We start from the raw sequence: 16,466 nt of genomic DNA, 5'->3' as shown, positions 1-16,466 counted from the left end.
CACACATTAGTGTACGATTTCTTGAGCCATGGGATTCTTTTATATGGTGGCTATTAGGGTTACACCATGTAACTCATAACTTTACCCATTCCTTATGCTCCATGGATTTTAACCTCCATGGAGTATCCATGGGTCACCCCATGGACTTAGTCCAACATAAGGAATCTTGGATCACAAGCCCACATATATAAGAATGAATGATTTACACAATCAACCCATATATTTAATTAGTCTCCTTTTGATCACTTAATTAATTCCAAATTAATTCTTGATCAATACTAATTAAATAACCTTATTAATATATTAGAACTTATAATATATTAACCAACCTTAAGTGTTATTTCTCTCATTATAGTCTATGCAAATGCATGATCCCATGCAACCCAAATGGACCATGCCGGGTCGGGTCAAGTCTTACCAATTATAGTTATGGACTTAGACATTAATCCAACAGTCTCCCACTTGGATAAGTCTAAAATTATTATTGCGTATGACTTCAGGAACCGATCAGCAATCGTAGCTCTCAAAAGCTTCTGTCGAACTCTGACCTTGTCGATGAACTCTGACCTTTGTCAATGACTTGTCCATTAGATAAGGGATCGTATATTCCTCCATTCTAGATATCATATGGACTGAGACATGGATTATCAATCATTCTCTCTGTCCATTTGTTGTTTCCCAATTTCCGATTCATGATGACTGACTGATTGAACAAATCAAATCAGTCCTGGCTTGGCCAAGCACTCACATGTATCATCTTTAAATCATCAAGGGGCCCACAGATATCGCTTTTATCCCGAAGGTAAAAGGAATGCATAAACTTCGACTAATATGGCTTGTTCTACTACTTGTTGAATCATACACAAAGGCACGTTTTATAACATCGAGTTACCAATGCGTTTTCGTGCAATCAATGTATAACCAACTCATAGTAACAACTCATATCTCTAGGTTTGAAGAATATAAGATATTATCGTCTCATGATCACTCGTGATAAAATCCATGAAGTGATTCAAATGAGCGCGGGTTGAATCCAATACTCAGAACTTATGAGCACTCATGAGTGTTGTAGCACCACTTTGTCCACCAACTTGGACCTCTACAAACCAACCCATGATAGTCTTGATTCATATCTACTTCCAACATATGACCGACTGTGGATGGTTTGAATAACTTAATCATTCAGGAAGAGCGACTTAGTTATTCTGGAAGTCAAAACATGCAAAGTGAAACACAAGAATAAATGAATCAAATATGGTATCAAACCCTATGAATATAAATAAACACTTTTATTTATCACCATACTGATTACTCATTATTCATTGTTTCGGTTTTATCAACTTTATACTTGAATTTAAAACAATAGTTGTCCCATGCTCCAAGCATGTACACTATGTTTTCTAAACACTAGTCATGCCATACACCAAGTATGCATACTATGTTTGTCTATGATCTTTACTTTGTAAAATAGATCAATTGAACATCACTCCAATGATCCTCTTTTCACAGTCCCAAATCCTTACTGCAAATGCAAGAATTCCAAATTCATGCCATTTACTGAAATCTGTTAGATTCTAAACTTATATGCATTGATCCTCTTAATGATTATGCACGAAGTCAGAAAGACTTGACAACAATCATTACAGAGCATTCCAAAGGAGATCAGCTCCTTGGAAACATCCTTCTTTCATTAAGTTTCCTAATCTTACACAGATTGAATAATTTCTAACTTTGAAACATTTCCATATTCCATTTTGACTATCACTTCTGAACAAGAGTTGCCTCCTTACAGATTATGTCAATATGGTCCTTCCAGAATTAACATTATACTTCCAACTGTCCTTGAGCAACCAATCTTTGGTAAACCTTAGATTGTCCTCGACAATTGCTTAATCATTTTAGTCATATCCAATTCTAGACCTTTTCCCTTCATAATGCCCCAGGCATTTGGAAAATTTTAGAAAGGATGAATATAGCACATGTAATCGATCCTATATCGGAAGCATATGGGACACGATTCATGATGTCTCACATAAAGACTAAACCAGTCTTTTGCTATAATATTTCCATTTCAATTTGCCAAGTTCTCAAAATTCAGATTATGAAAAGGGATGCCGTAATCATAATCGAATTTTAGAACGCAAATAATGGACCCATATATAGAATTTCCTTATGTTGAGTCATTCCAACATGAAATTCATATATATATATCCTTGATTAAATACGATTAAAATCTCAATCTAAGCTTTTAGAATTGAAATGAAGTATAATTTCCTCTCCCTTAATTATAGCAAAACAACTTTTTCAACCCCTGCAACCTCACGAATTGAAACTTTTGTTTTCTATAATTAACATTGCTAACTTGCAACCTTTGTCATAATTATCATGCTCCACTAACATGATGATTATTAGCATAACACTTATGCTCCCACTAGCTTTGACATGTACTCAGAAATCAGCTGACTTTCTTACCAAAGTTTAGATTTCTAATACTAGATTGTTTTGATAAAACTTTATCAAAATCATACACCTCTCTTAGATAGCTCACATGTGTGTCTAAACAATTTTAGAACTATGAAAAGGGAAGTCGTAATCATAGTCTCAATTGTTTAGACCTTTGCCACTTCTCACAAGTCCATGTTAGTGTGCCGGTAAACCACACACGCTCTACTAACGACTTTGAGAATGCAAATATCACAATTGCTATGCAGCTAAAATCTACTTAGTGAAAGTGTTTCCTCACCATCATTTTCATGAATCGGAGAGAAACCTTATGACACTTAGATTTAATAGTGTATGTGTTCTTATCCATGTGAATTTGTCAAAACCATAATCACAAGACAAGGTTAGTGACAAATCCAAACTCATATTGATTAAACTTGTGCAATCTTAAATTCTTGCCATTTGGCAGCTCAGGTGCCTGCCATTGCTTCCAAGTAGTTGTGCAACCAATTGAGAACTCTCAGAACTCCTATGCAAAGGCAACTTGGATAGGCACAAAAATTTCAACACGATAGGTTATAAACCTCAAGTCGTGTGCTAGTGAAGGACTTTAGGTTTTATTCTTGATTAAGTCTTGAAACATTCAAGAGCTTTAAGACTCCCACTGTCCTCTTGACATATAAGACTCCCTTGTCAAATATTCAAGAGATAGTGCGGATTCTTTATCAAGACTAACACTTTACACAATTGGCCTAAGTTGGTCTCTGTTTTATCCAAAACATCACAACTTACCAATTTCAAATGTACAAGAGTAGATAACCTTTTACTCTTACATTTGACTAGTGTTAACAAACCCTCTTTAAGATATGTCACTCAAGTTACAATCTTGGAGTATGACTCTAAGAATTGTATTGGAACGAAGTATGACTCATCTTTTTGATTTAACCATTTCAACAATTCATGACTCCTCTTCTTAGTCATAAGAATGCACTAAGATGACTTTAGAGGACCAATTGTGATATGGTATCTTAATCATTAAGATGATCATAAACATGATACTAAAGTACTCTCCCATCTTTTCAGATTTGAGAAACTTGTATCTTTCTGCCATACTTTGATTCTTCTTATTCGTTCTGTCTCACATTGAAGCTTCTCCAATGCTACAGACTTATACTTAAACTTATAAGTATAACCATATTTACTGAACTTAAGTAAATCATGACGAATAGTCTTCTTGATCTTTATGGTGGACTTGACCAGTGCACAAGAATGTGTACTCGATCCCTTAGTCCTTTCCTTATTCACATAAGGAATTAGTCTTAATTTTCCAAGCTGAAAGTTCTCATTCATCATACTATACAACTTGCATGATTCCAAGTTTCGGTCCAATTGAACCTTGGGTGATGAGAATCTTTCCTTATTTGGTAATATTAGACACTACCACAACCGAAATAATCAAATCCATTTTTCCAATATTGCTATCAATGGAATCTTATAAGCAACAACTTTTCACAAATGCCATTGTAAGGATACTTAAAATAAATAAAATCAAAACCTTTTTCTTTTATTTTAAAACTTTGCGGAAAAACTTATCCTTACAATCCATATGAAAACCTTGTTGTTATCTATTCCTAAGCAATATAAATATCATAACTCTTAAGTAATAGCCCAAAATTCTGATCACCGAACCATGCGATTGAAATCCATCTTCGCGATCAGAATCAGCATGTACTTAATAGAGTTAGACAATGGACTTTACCTGAAGTAGAGCCAAACTTATTGACTTTAACATCCTTAGGTAAATTTGGCAGCTTCGTAACCAATGCCCCTTTCTTTGGCAATAGCTACCTATGGACCCTTGATAATGGGACTATCTCAGACTTCGCCTCTCTCTTTACCATTGGTTCAACCGAGTTGACTATGGTCGATCCCTTTCCATTGGGAAGAGAGAGCTTTACTGGATATCCAATGTCATCATTGTCAATGTCCATAGCGTTTTAGGAAGTTGATCTTAGCAAATAGATAAGATCATTAAGGGTCTTGTCTTAGTCTGTTTCATAGGATTCCCAAAAGAAATCACTATGTGACTTAGAAAGTAGTTGAGCCACCAACTTTCTCAAGACTTTGACACCGAACTCTCCCGGCTTGTCAATATGTGACTACATCTCCAAGATGTGATCACACCTAGACCTTGCGTTGCCAATAGGGCTTGAGTGACCTTAAACTTTTTAGGAACTTGTGGGTTAGGGAGAATAATTGGAGGAGGTGAAAGAAGTATGATATCCATGGGACATCATCTTCATTTAGGAAAGCTTGTTTCAAGAGATTTGGGAAGATCATAAATGTCTAGACCAGACATCTTTTTGGGAGATATTCAAGATAGTTGATTTAAAGTCCTTAATATGACACCCAATATGAAATATTAAGGCTAGGACCCAACAAACTATTTTATAACTTAGAAGGGGGATGCCGTAATCCAAGCTATAAAATATTTGAAGGTAGGTGAATGACGATTTACCAATTTCCACCATGAAAAACGAAATAATTTATTAGGTTTTAATTGGATTTGAAAGTCCTAGATCTTTGAGATTCATTGAACTGTTCAAAGGCATGTTTCAATCTCCAGTGTGCCCTTCAGGTTTTGTGACTGGGATGCCGAGGATCACAAAACAAGGTGTGAATAACCATGCAAATATACTTGGTACCCTTAATATTTACCCATTAATCAGTGTGCCGGTTAACCACACACGCTCCACCGATACTATGATAAATATTAAGTTACCCTTTGCCTACCTTGTTAAGTCCAGGTTAGTGTGCCGGTTAACCACACACGCTCCACTAAAGATTTAAGCAAAGTGCAAAGTGTAATTTCATGGGTTAGCACCAAATTCACATTTTCCTAAGTAACTAAGATTGGGTATTAATAAGAGTTTAGTTACTTAGTATTTATCATTAATACTTTTAATGAAAGGAGAATTATAGTCTTTGTCCTACCCGTTCGGCTAACGACCCTCCACCAGTCAAGGAAGCGGTGGGTGAGAGTGGACACCCATTAAACTGTCATTTTATAGGCAGTAACCTTATACCCCCCTTATAGACCGGCTTCGTGAATGAGGCCTACTAACGGTAAGACTGACTTTACTCTTATACATATATATAAATATTATTAACTTATAATATTATAAAGTATAAGGGTTGAATTTTAACTTTTAAAATTCTAAGGGCTAACTTGGATTTAAAGTATTCATAAGTGAAAACTTTTCAAATTCCAAAACTTGAGGGCAAGTTTTGAAACTATTCAAAACTAATTAATTCCATAACTTATGAGTTTAAAGTAGTTTTAATTAAAAAAAAAAAAAAAAAAAAAAAAACCCTTCAAGTTCCATATCTTGAGGACAAGTTATGGAAGACTTTAAACTAATTAATAAAAATAATAACTTTTTTTTATTGTAACTTATGGAACTAATTAAGGTTACACTTTTTTTTTTTAATTTAATGAAGAGACTCTTGAACCTCCATAACTTGAGGACAAGTTATGGAGTCATAAAACCATTTAATTAGAACTAGACTCTTCATTTTGTGACCTTTGCCAATTTTTATGAGTTTTATGATTCTTAAATGTGACTTTTCATATAACTTGAGGACAAGTTACAAAAACACACTTTGGAATCAACTCTTAGATTAAAATGGATTGAAAACAACTATTTCACACAACTTTTCTATTAATCTAAGAACCTCATAAGAACAAGATAATTCAAATCATTAATCTTCAAGAAATTAGCATGAACATACAAACAAATACAAATCTTGAAATTATGACAATTATCTTAGAAATTGGATTAGCATGAACATTACCACATCAAAAACAAGTTTATAAGTCCAAAAACAACTTAGGGTAATGTTCCTAGTCCAATTCCAGCCAAAACAATCGAATATATGCATCCAACTCGATTTTTCAGCTACTTTTGCAAGTATAACAAGAAAACAAGCCTAGGCTCTGACACCACTGTTGGGTTATGAGCATTCTAACACTCCTAAGTGTACATGCAACCCTAAATACCTTGGATCTATGTTTTCTCTATTATACATACAATTATGAACATCCAAGGTATTATCCTAATCTAGCATACAAAATAATAAATATAACAAGATAGAATACATACCTCTTTGATGTAGAATGTCTTCATGAAGCTTGAGTGCCTAGTGCCCCAAGTGTGACACCTCAAATGGTTCACACAACACCAAATACACTTGGAATAACTTGAGAGAAACTTGAACACTCCTTAATTATCGTCTAGCCCTCACCCTCACACATTAGTGCCCGATTTCTTGAGCCATGGGATTCTTTTATATGGTGGCTATTAGGGTTACACCATGTAACTCATAACTTTACCCATTCCTTATGCTCCATGGATTTTAACCTCCATGGAGTATCCATGGGTCACCCCATGGACTTAGTCCAACATAAGGAATCTTGGATCACAAGCCCACATATATAAGAATGAATGATTTACACAATCAACCCATATATTTAATTAGTCTCCTTTTGATCACTTAATTAATTCCAAATTAATTCTTGATCAATACTAATTAAATAACCTTATTAATATATTAGAACTTATAATATATTAACCAACCTTAAGTGTTATTTCTCTCATTATAGTCTATCCAAATGCATGATGTCATGCAACCCAAATGGACCATGCCGGGTCGGGTCAAGTCTTACCAATTATAGTTATGGACTTAGACATTAATCCAACAGTTTTTGCCCTCAAGATTTGGCGTCATTACCTCTATGGTGTTCGTTGTACCATTTACACGGACCACAAGAGTTTGAGGTACCTCATGGATCAGCCGAACCTGAACATGAGGCAGCGTCGATGGCTGGATGTGGTGAAGGATTATGATTGCGAGATCCTCTACCACCCGGGGAAGGCCAATGTGGTGGCCGACGGGCTTAGTCGCAAGGCAGCGCCGATCAGGGATATCTGTCTGAGGATGACAGTGGTGACTCCGCTGTTGGAGCAGATTCGGGAGGCCCAGCAGGAGGCCATGAAGGAGCAACATCGGAAGAGCGAGCGGATTATGGGGCAGGTTTCCTCCTTCGACTATGATAGCCGAGGGTTATTGAATCTTCACCATAGGGTGTGGGTCCCTTATCATGGAGGCGTGCGCCAGATCCTGATGGAGGAGGCACACAAATCCAGATTTTCTATCCATCCCGGAGAGACGAAGATGTATAGAGATCTTCGTCTTGATTATTGGTGGCCCTGCATGAAGCGGGACGTAGCATGGTATGTGGAGCGGTGCTTGACTTGCAGGAAGGTCAAGGCCGAGCACCAGAGGCCACACGGCAAGATGCAGCCGTTAGATATTTCCATGTGGAAATGGGAAGATATTACCATGGATTTCATCACCAAACTTCCCAAGACTGCACGGGGAGTGGATTCGATTTGGGTAATCGTGGATCGGTTGACCAAGAGTGCCCATTTCATACCGATCCAGGAGAGCATCTCGGCCGAGAAGTTGGCCGACATCTATATCCGAGAGGATTTCAGACTCTGATTAGGTGTTTTGTGGGGATTATAGCTGGAGGATTTCCGGAGCAGCAGCAGACAGAGATTTCCCGCACAGATTATCAGCAGCTACTCGTTCGAGGTGAGTTACCTTCCAGTAGCGGTGGGTCTACGGCCACAATGCCGGCCCACCAGTAGGAGTTGTATGTTGGATGATTGTCTTTGTGATATTCATCTAAGTTTGCTACTACCTGATATGTTATATGCTAGCATGATATGTATATGTGACAGTAGTAGAGTCCGGTTGTTAGGACCGGAGGGTAGTTCAGACACCCCAGAGATGTCTGACAGTATGTGAGGATATGATTATATGCTGGCATGATATGTTATATGTGATAGTGGTAGTAGGGAGGGAATAGTCCTCAAGTTCGGTTGTCAGGACCGAAGGGTAGGTCGGACACCCCAGAAACGTCCGACAGTATGTTTACGTTATGATATATGTGATAGTAGCAGTAGGGGGTGGAATAGTCCCCGAGGTTCGGTTGATAGGACCGAAGGGTAGGTCAGCACCCCAAAATGGCTTGACATGGGTAGGTCAGCACCCCAGAATGGCTTGACACGGGTAGGTCGGCACCCCAGAATGGCCATACTGGGTAGGTCGGGCATCCCAGAATTGCCCGACAGTATGTATGTGATATGTCTGTATGGTATGTGGTATGATGGGGGAACTCACTAAGCTTTGTGCTTACAGTTTTAGTTTTGGTTTCAGGTACCTCTTCGTCTAAGGGGAAGGAGCCGGCAGTGTAGCAGCGCATCACACACACACATGATTTCCGCATGGAGTTTTCTGGGATTGTACTATGATATGTTATTATTTTATGACTTGGGTTTTCAGACATGATACATTGTTTTATGAGATGATGTGTTTTCACAGTATTTTCGTATGAATGTTTTTACGAGTCAGTTAATTAAAAAGAAATTTTTGGACTTTAAAATTGGGATGTTACATAGATACATTGAATACACAAAAACTGAAAAGCACAAAATGATCTCACTTTGTGAATAATTATAGAAAATTTAAGATATATGTAGTAATAATCTCATATGTGTGTGGTAAATATTAAATAATTAAATACTTTATATATATCAACACTGCTCGATTCAGTAAGGGGCCGATCGGAGAGTACTTAGATTCTGTAACTCGCTTCGGTAAGGGTCAAATAAGGAATATTCGAACGACTAATCGGCCCACTCGGCGAGTTTTACAAAACTGGTCTACTCCATTGCCGTTTCTTCGTGGTGCTTATTGAACTTACTACTTATAGAGAATTCAGTTGTATATGCTTTTGTAATGAAAACCATGTCACTTTCAGAGTTGTTGCAGTTTTCGATGAAGTTTATGAATTTCAGTCTATTGTGAGTAATTTTGCATGCTTCTCAAAAAAAGAAATTTTGCTGGGTGAACATATGTGAAACAATAAATTAAAACCATAAAACCTTAACAATAAATTCGATCAATAAAAGCTAAATAAGCTAAATGTCAAATTTGAAGACTACCTAAAACAACATAGTTTAGTTTGTATCGTACTAGGAAAAAGAGCAGTGTTATTAGATGGGTGGGTTTAGGTTGCAGTTTTTTACTTTTTTATAGAGTAAATTACAGAAATAGTCCCTGTACTTTACGTTTTTTGATTAAATCCAATATTTTCAACTGTAACTCACATCACGTCCTCCCTATTATTATTATTATATTTCTTTATCACGTTTTCGTCCTTCTAGTAAGGGGCTCTAGTCCCATCTAAAATGACAAATCTGACCCAATACCAATTCAATATACTGGCTATATATACACTTTTTCATTCTCCATGGTAATGCAGTGTCAACGAAGTGAGGAGGCAATGAAGATATCAGATGGTGGCAAGCATGAGAACGATGAAGAGAAAGTGAGTCAAAGATGTAAGGTACGGTTAAATTTGTAGCACTGTAATTTTTTTCCCCTTCATGCATGTATTTGAACTTTGAACAATGTGTTAGTCAAAACTTGGTTTTCTCTGGAAAATGAAGAAAAAAATATTGAACTTGTAGTTTATATAGCTCTAATGTTTTATACCAGATTAGTTGTTTCTTCTAAAAGAAACATTGACATTTGAACTTGTATATGTTTGATGATTCGATCTATTGCCACCAGGGGAGTGGGGAAGTTGTCATAAATGTAGATGCCGATTTCACAATTAGTTTTCTTTATTGGACATGTGGTTTTTAGATGGGATCTTTCACTGTATGAGGAAGATAAACAGTGGGCCCTTTTATAATAATGATTATAAATAAAAATCTAACATTATAATAAAATGAACTTTAAAAGAATTAGTTTTGTTATAAAAAATAGTAAGCAACGCAGTTTGTTGTCGGTTTATATTTATGTAAAACCAGAGTAACGTTAATTTTATAGGAAAATAACACTAAATTTTACATGGTGTTAGAGTTATTAACGAAGATCGTATGAGCAGAACTCAATAGGGACGATGACGGTTATTATTAAAAAAATGGACTTGATTCAAAAAAAACATATAGTCACAGGGACCATTTCTGTAATTTAGCTTTTCTTTTTATTATAGTACACCCATAATAGGGTACCGGCTGGACAATCTATCAACTCAACCTACCTAAGTAATTAGCTATTCTTGGGCCTATGTTGTTTTTGACTATTTTTTACCCCCCTATCCCTTAGACTCCCCTACTTTTATTATTTTATACACTTGATTCTTTGCTTTTATTCTCTCATTCATCATCCAACTTCCCAAAGAAAGAAAGAAAGCGTTTTATAGTCTCTCTTGTAAGTTTCCTTTTCCTTCATCATCATATATAAAGTGCATCTATTTGGTCATGTACCTTTTTGGATCTCTTTCTTCTTTCGTACTCAGAAATCCTATGGTTTGGTTATAGAATCTGTAAGTGTTTCAGATTTGTGTTTGGTTGATGGATCTTAAATCATAATTTGCTTGAATGGGCAAAGGAACAAAGATTCAAAAGATTCATTAGGTTTTGTGGTTTTCGTTTGAAAAGGTCTTTTTTAGTTCAAGAATTAATCAGGGCTTGAGGTTTTTGCTTCTTTGATGTATATTTATATGATAAAGATTCACTTTTGAGATGGGTTTGAATACCATTTAAGCTACAAGCACGGTGAATTGAAGATTTTTTTTTTTTTTTAACGACAAGAAATTTTGATGAATTGAAGAATTGATTGGGTTTTCTGGTTCTTGCTAACTAGTTTGATAATAACATCAAGAGTTCAGTTTCTTCAATTTGAACAATGCTCTTCAAGATGCTCTCACTTCCGTACACTCTTCAAGCTCCAAGTATGATATCACTCATTCGAGTTTGTCAACTTAACCGAATAATTGATAAGGGGTTTGAGTTTATTGTTTGTTTGGTGGATCTTGATCGCTTACAGTTTATTGTCCATTTGAACTCTTTGAATCGGAAAAGGATAAAGATTCATAACATACGATTTACAATATAAAAATTACCTTTTTTCATTATAAAAACACTTTTATTTTAAACATCTTAGATCTTCTACATCAAAGAGTTTATGCAAAGCGCCCTTCACATAAAACATACATTTTCCTTTCTTCGGTATAATCAACCGTGGAACCGAACCTGTCTCTAATTCAGAAAGTTTATTATGTCAGGTTGTATACCAACCAAATTACAAACTTGATAACGGAATAAGTTGACATAAAATTGAAAATTTTGGTTGTTTGGTGAGTCATGATCACATCAAGATTGCATTTTTATTAGATTTGGAGTGGAACACACAACCTAATTATACCATAATTACCATCATGCATGAGACATTTTACCATCAACTGTTACACGATTTATGGCTTCTCTTTTTCTTTAACTTAAGATATACACAAAACCATGTTCATGTTTCTAGGGTTTTTGGTCACGAATTTCCTTTTTTTATTAGATTTGAAGATGGTGAGAGGGAAGACTCAGATGAAGAGGATAGAGAATGCCACAAGCAGACAAGTTACTTTCTCCAAGAGAAGAAATGGTTTGTTGAAGAAAGCCTTTGAGCTTTCTGTACTTTGTGATGCTGAAGTTGCTCTCATCATCTTCTCCCCAAAAAGCAAACTCTATGAATTTGCAAGCTCAAGGTTTCATATATGTAGTGTTATTCATTTTAATTCACGGGTTCTTTCTTTAATTAACTTGATTTATTGCATGAATACAACAGTTACACACACATATACCCAAAAAGTAAACTCTATATTAATTTGCAAGCTCAATCAAGCTAGGTTTCATTTATGTAGTTTTTATTGATTTTAATTTATGGATTCTTTCTTTAATTAACTTTTTTATTGCATGAATACAATAGTTACACACACATCTATCAACTTGCAAGCTCAATGTGAGACTAATGAGATTTTGTGAGACAAAAGGTATGTTTTTGGGCATATATTTTGGACTCAATATTAAAACTTTTATTACTTTATGTAAAATAATCAATATTAGCAATTGACAAGATATGTCGTGCATGTGGCCGTATACAAAATCGTGTGGTTGTGAATGCATTTCCTTATTTTTTTTTTGTAGGTCGTACTGATAAAATATTTATAAATAATCACAATAATGATTATAAAAAACTAATTAAATATTAACAAACCGTATTATTGTTATTATATTCATATCTTGTTTAAAATACATGTGCTTTGTATCTATTGACATAGCACAAACTTATAATATAAGTATTTTTTGCACAAAAAAATACGGTATATATATGTAGGCAAATATATTATATAAGTTTAAAAAATGTACGTAGTCCATCTAGTCTTCAAATGAAGAAAAGAGAATCGCTCTTAATTGCATCCTTTTTCCCAATTTCAATGTCATTAGCATGAAGGAGACTATTGAACGCTATAGAGATCATGTAAAAGATATGCCAACTCAGGATTCTATGCGTGCAGAAGATGTCCAGGTTTGATATGTTATTGTTCTATATTAATTTCAAACGTTCTTGCTTCTTCATTGAAGATCTTGATGTTTTGCTGTCAATCTTCTAAACCATCTTTATATGATCTTTGTAATTTGTCGAAGATCTTGATATGTTCTTCCGTTTTTGTAAAAGAATTTGGATTTGTTCTTTGATCTTCACTGAAGACCGTGATGTGCTATTAATCTTTTGACTTATATTTTGTGTGCATATAATTCCATGACAGCGTATGCGACAGTTAGCAGCAGGTATGGCAAAACAAATAGAGCTCTTAGAAGTTGCAAAAAGGTGCGTTTTTGTTTTATATTAGCTAATTCTGTAATTACCAAACTCATATACGGTGAATATATTCGATCAAAAAACCGTATTTGAGAAGACAAAGAGTTGCATAAACGACATTAATACGTGTTTTATAATGCATTAACAATTTGAAGCTCTAGTTAAGGGAAAAAATGGTTATGACGTCAAAATTAATTTGTTTTTTAATTGGATTTATATAATACAGGAAAATATTGGGAGAAGGTATAGGATCTACTACCATGGAAGAACTACTACATATTGAACAACAGTTAGAAAGGAGTGCACGCATTATCAGAGCAAGAAAGGTTAACTTTTAATATAGAAAATTAAATCCATTCTTTTCCTTCGAATTTTTTGACTGGTAACTTGGACATTTTCTTTTACAAGTTTGGTTTTCATATTTTGATTCTTGCTTCAAGATGTTCTTTTGTGGGGGGTTTTGGACTCGTTTAAACTATTTATTTGTGTACTTGATGTTATAGATGCAAGTTTACAACGAACAAGTTGAGCAATTACAAGCAAAGGTAATACTAACACAAGTCAACTTTCAACCTTTCACTTTCAAGCTTGTTTGATAGGATTCTAACGTAGTCTTTTTAGTGACAAATAAAAAATTTTAATAACTATTGACAAATTAATTCATTTATTAATTTAGGAGAAAAAGTTGGCAACTGAAAATGCAATATTAAACGAGAAGGTAAATTTGTTTATCGTTCTAATTTCCTATTTTTTTTTTACCATTAGATCCTGTGGTGGAGAGTCTAACATAACTCATTAATTGTGCCTATTGTGTTTCAGTGTCGACTTCAATCAATAGAGACAAAAGAAAGGGAGTCAATTTTTCTATTGTTGGAAGATGGTCATGAAGATAAAACATCAGATGTGGAAACAGAATTGTTTATTGGACAACCAAAAAGGAAAACCAAGAAAGATCGATCAAAGTAGTGTATGCCATGTCTAGGTTATGCTTGAATATGAGGTAACTTTCGATAAATAAAACATAAAAAGAATCATTCCGTGATATGACACACATACACATGGACTCAAAAGATTTGTATATAGGGATGACGTACACTTTCATAAGCATTATTCATCGGTGATATCTCAAATGCTATATATTCATTTTCATATATTTGAAGTGATTATATGCAAGGATTAAAGTAATGGAAAATCCGTTTGTAACAATTCTTGTAAATATTAGACATTTTGGTGTTGTATTAATTTGCTACAAGTCGATTTAAATTAATAAATCTTGGTTACAACTTGCATGGTTTGTTTGCAACGATTTATGAGTCTATAAAAACAAATCTCATGGATAAAACTTACAATAAAGGCTTCGCAACCATGTCACCATGTGGGATAGTGCATGGTTCTTTAATCTACTCCATTAGATTGAAAGCGGTGTATTCATGACCACGTGATAAGCATCATATTTATAATATATTTAAGGGAAATTGAGTAATCTAATCATTATAAATGATTTTTTTGACAAAAATAATATTTTTGTCTTCGTAAAGTAACCATATTTTCTGGAACACATTGTTCCGGGGAGATCTCTGGAATTCCGGAGTATGATTTCGGACATTCGTTCCAAAATATATTTGACTTTTTTTATTTCATGTAAGTTTTGTTTTCATAAAATGTAATACATCTTTCCGAAACACATATGTAATATATGGTTCTAGAGTATAATGTATAAGTTTTGGTTTCATAAAATATATAACTTTTGGTTTTATAAAATATAGAATGCAATTAAAATGAACAAACAACTAATAAATACTTAGATTAAATAAATGATATGTGTGTATGTCACATTACAAATACGATATTCAAATTATCATTGTCCTTATACCATAAAATATTTCTGCTACTCATTTTGTATAACTCATAGCCCATAGACCAGTGTTTTTACTCTCTATAGAAATTGATTTCTTGATGATCAACGCCTCCAGGAACCAACACAAAAATACCCCACAATCCCCTCTGCTGTCAATCTGTTGTCGTACGTCTGGGGCCTTTTCGAGGGTCATCTTAAAGCTCCCGAGTGGCATTAAATCAGTTGGTTCGGTACCCCACTAGTTGACTCTGAATAGCAGTTTGTCGATGCGGCACTCATACCTATAAATCAATCCTTATTTTTCGAACAGTAGCCGCCTTTCTAATGACTATCGTATATAGTCATTTGGAATGTCTTTTAATCCAAAGCACCTAAAAAACATTGAGAATGTGTTATATTGATTGAAATGTAAAGCTACAAAAAAATGTTAGAAATAACTAATTATTATATAAATACTTAGGTAATGTAATTTAATCAAAATTATATCGTATCACACACTGCCCTAGTTGGGTAAACGGATCCGTCTTCCATGTCACTCCAGTCAAATGTATTAGTGTTGAAAGTTGACGACACAACCATCGATCGAGCATCATCCGCTCTACATTGTACCAACAATAAGATCTACATCATGATGTGCTGCCATATAGTTTTTTTTTTTTGCAGTAAAGTAGGTATTATCAGTAGAAGCGTATTATGTAATAAGAAAATTATTATATTACTTACATCATATGACAACCATCCTCCATGACTATTCGCGTATAACCGTGTCTGAAAATCAAACGTAGCAAAACCGGTCAAATAATTGTTAACAAACAACAGCGATCCATCACGTTCTTTATAAACAGTGTGTACGGTAGGATCTAAGATTTTGTCCAACGGTGTTGGTTGTTTCCGTGTAACACCCTTCCTCTTTATTTGTATTCATGGCGACTTATACGTTATGGACATAACTTTTTGGCACTTAGAACACCTAAGAGGTGTTGGCGACAGCATTTTGTATTCATACCACATAATCTCTTTTACATCCGATGAGTGAATAACCAGAGACGGCTGCTCAGGTCCGTAATATAAGCAGGCTATTCAATATAAATAAAGAGACAAGGAGAAGATACTAACGGGTTTTAGTATACCACAACATCCTATGGTGCACATACAACCCTAAATGCTTTGGATCTATGTTTTCTCTAATTATACATGCAATATTGTTTCCAAAGCATTAAGCCTACAACTAGCATACAATTGATATAAACAACATGGAATTGAGTTATAGAGTTACCTATTTGTTGTAGCTTGTAGAACTTCTTGAGTTTGGCCCTTAAGAACTTAGTGCCCCAAGTGTTGCACCTCAAATGGAATCACAACACACCTTGGAAAA

The 16,466-nt window shown here is 34.8% G+C and overlaps 1 protein-coding gene across 2 annotated transcripts; it reads left to right on the top strand.

Annotated features, from left to right (window-relative positions):
• The first annotated feature begins 10,690 nt into the window (after nt 1–10,690).
• On the top strand, nt 10,691–14,428 carry LOC145163208 (MADS-box protein SOC1-like). Of its 2 annotated transcripts, none has more exons than XM_079082063.1 (8): nt 10,691–10,791; nt 11,929–12,118; nt 12,858–12,939; nt 13,181–13,242; nt 13,460–13,559; nt 13,737–13,778; nt 13,910–13,951; nt 14,053–14,424. In XM_079082063.1, the coding sequence occupies exons 2-8, from the start codon at nt 11,937–11,939 to the stop codon at nt 14,197–14,199; spliced, it is 657 nt and encodes a 218-aa protein (XP_078938189.1). In that variant the 5' UTR covers nt 10,691–10,791; nt 11,929–11,936; the 3' UTR covers nt 14,200–14,424. The 2 variants fall into 2 exon arrangements, with proteins under 2 accessions (XP_078938189.1, XP_078938190.1); XM_079082064.1 differs by lacking the exon at nt 10,691–10,791 and adding an exon at nt 10,816–10,906 and having other exon boundaries at nt 14,053–14,428.
• Nucleotides 14,429–16,466: the final 2,038 nt, after the last annotated feature.

This window comes from Lactuca virosa, chromosome 3 (assembly GCF_052849685.1).
Source record: "Lactuca virosa cultivar CGN04683 chromosome 3, Lactuca_virosa_CGN04683_v6, whole genome shotgun sequence".
Classification (NCBI taxonomy): Eukaryota; Viridiplantae; Streptophyta; class Magnoliopsida; order Asterales; family Asteraceae; genus Lactuca; species Lactuca virosa.
This window is presented reverse-complemented; position numbering and strand designations above follow the sequence as displayed.

Excerpts from the sequence above, each read along its gene's own strand:
- LOC145163208 (XM_079082064.1), top strand. The coding sequence starts at position 11,937 with ATGGTGAGAGGGAAGACTCAGATGAAGAGGATAGAGAATGCCACAAGC. Across the intron at positions 13,243-13,459 it reads CTCTTAGAAGTTGCAAAAAG|GAAAATATTGGGAGAAGGTA; the intron begins GTGCGTTTTTGT and ends TATATAATACAG. Across the intron at positions 13,952-14,052 it reads ATGCAATATTAAACGAGAAG|TGTCGACTTCAATCAATAGA; the intron begins GTAAATTTGTTT and ends ATTGTGTTTCAG.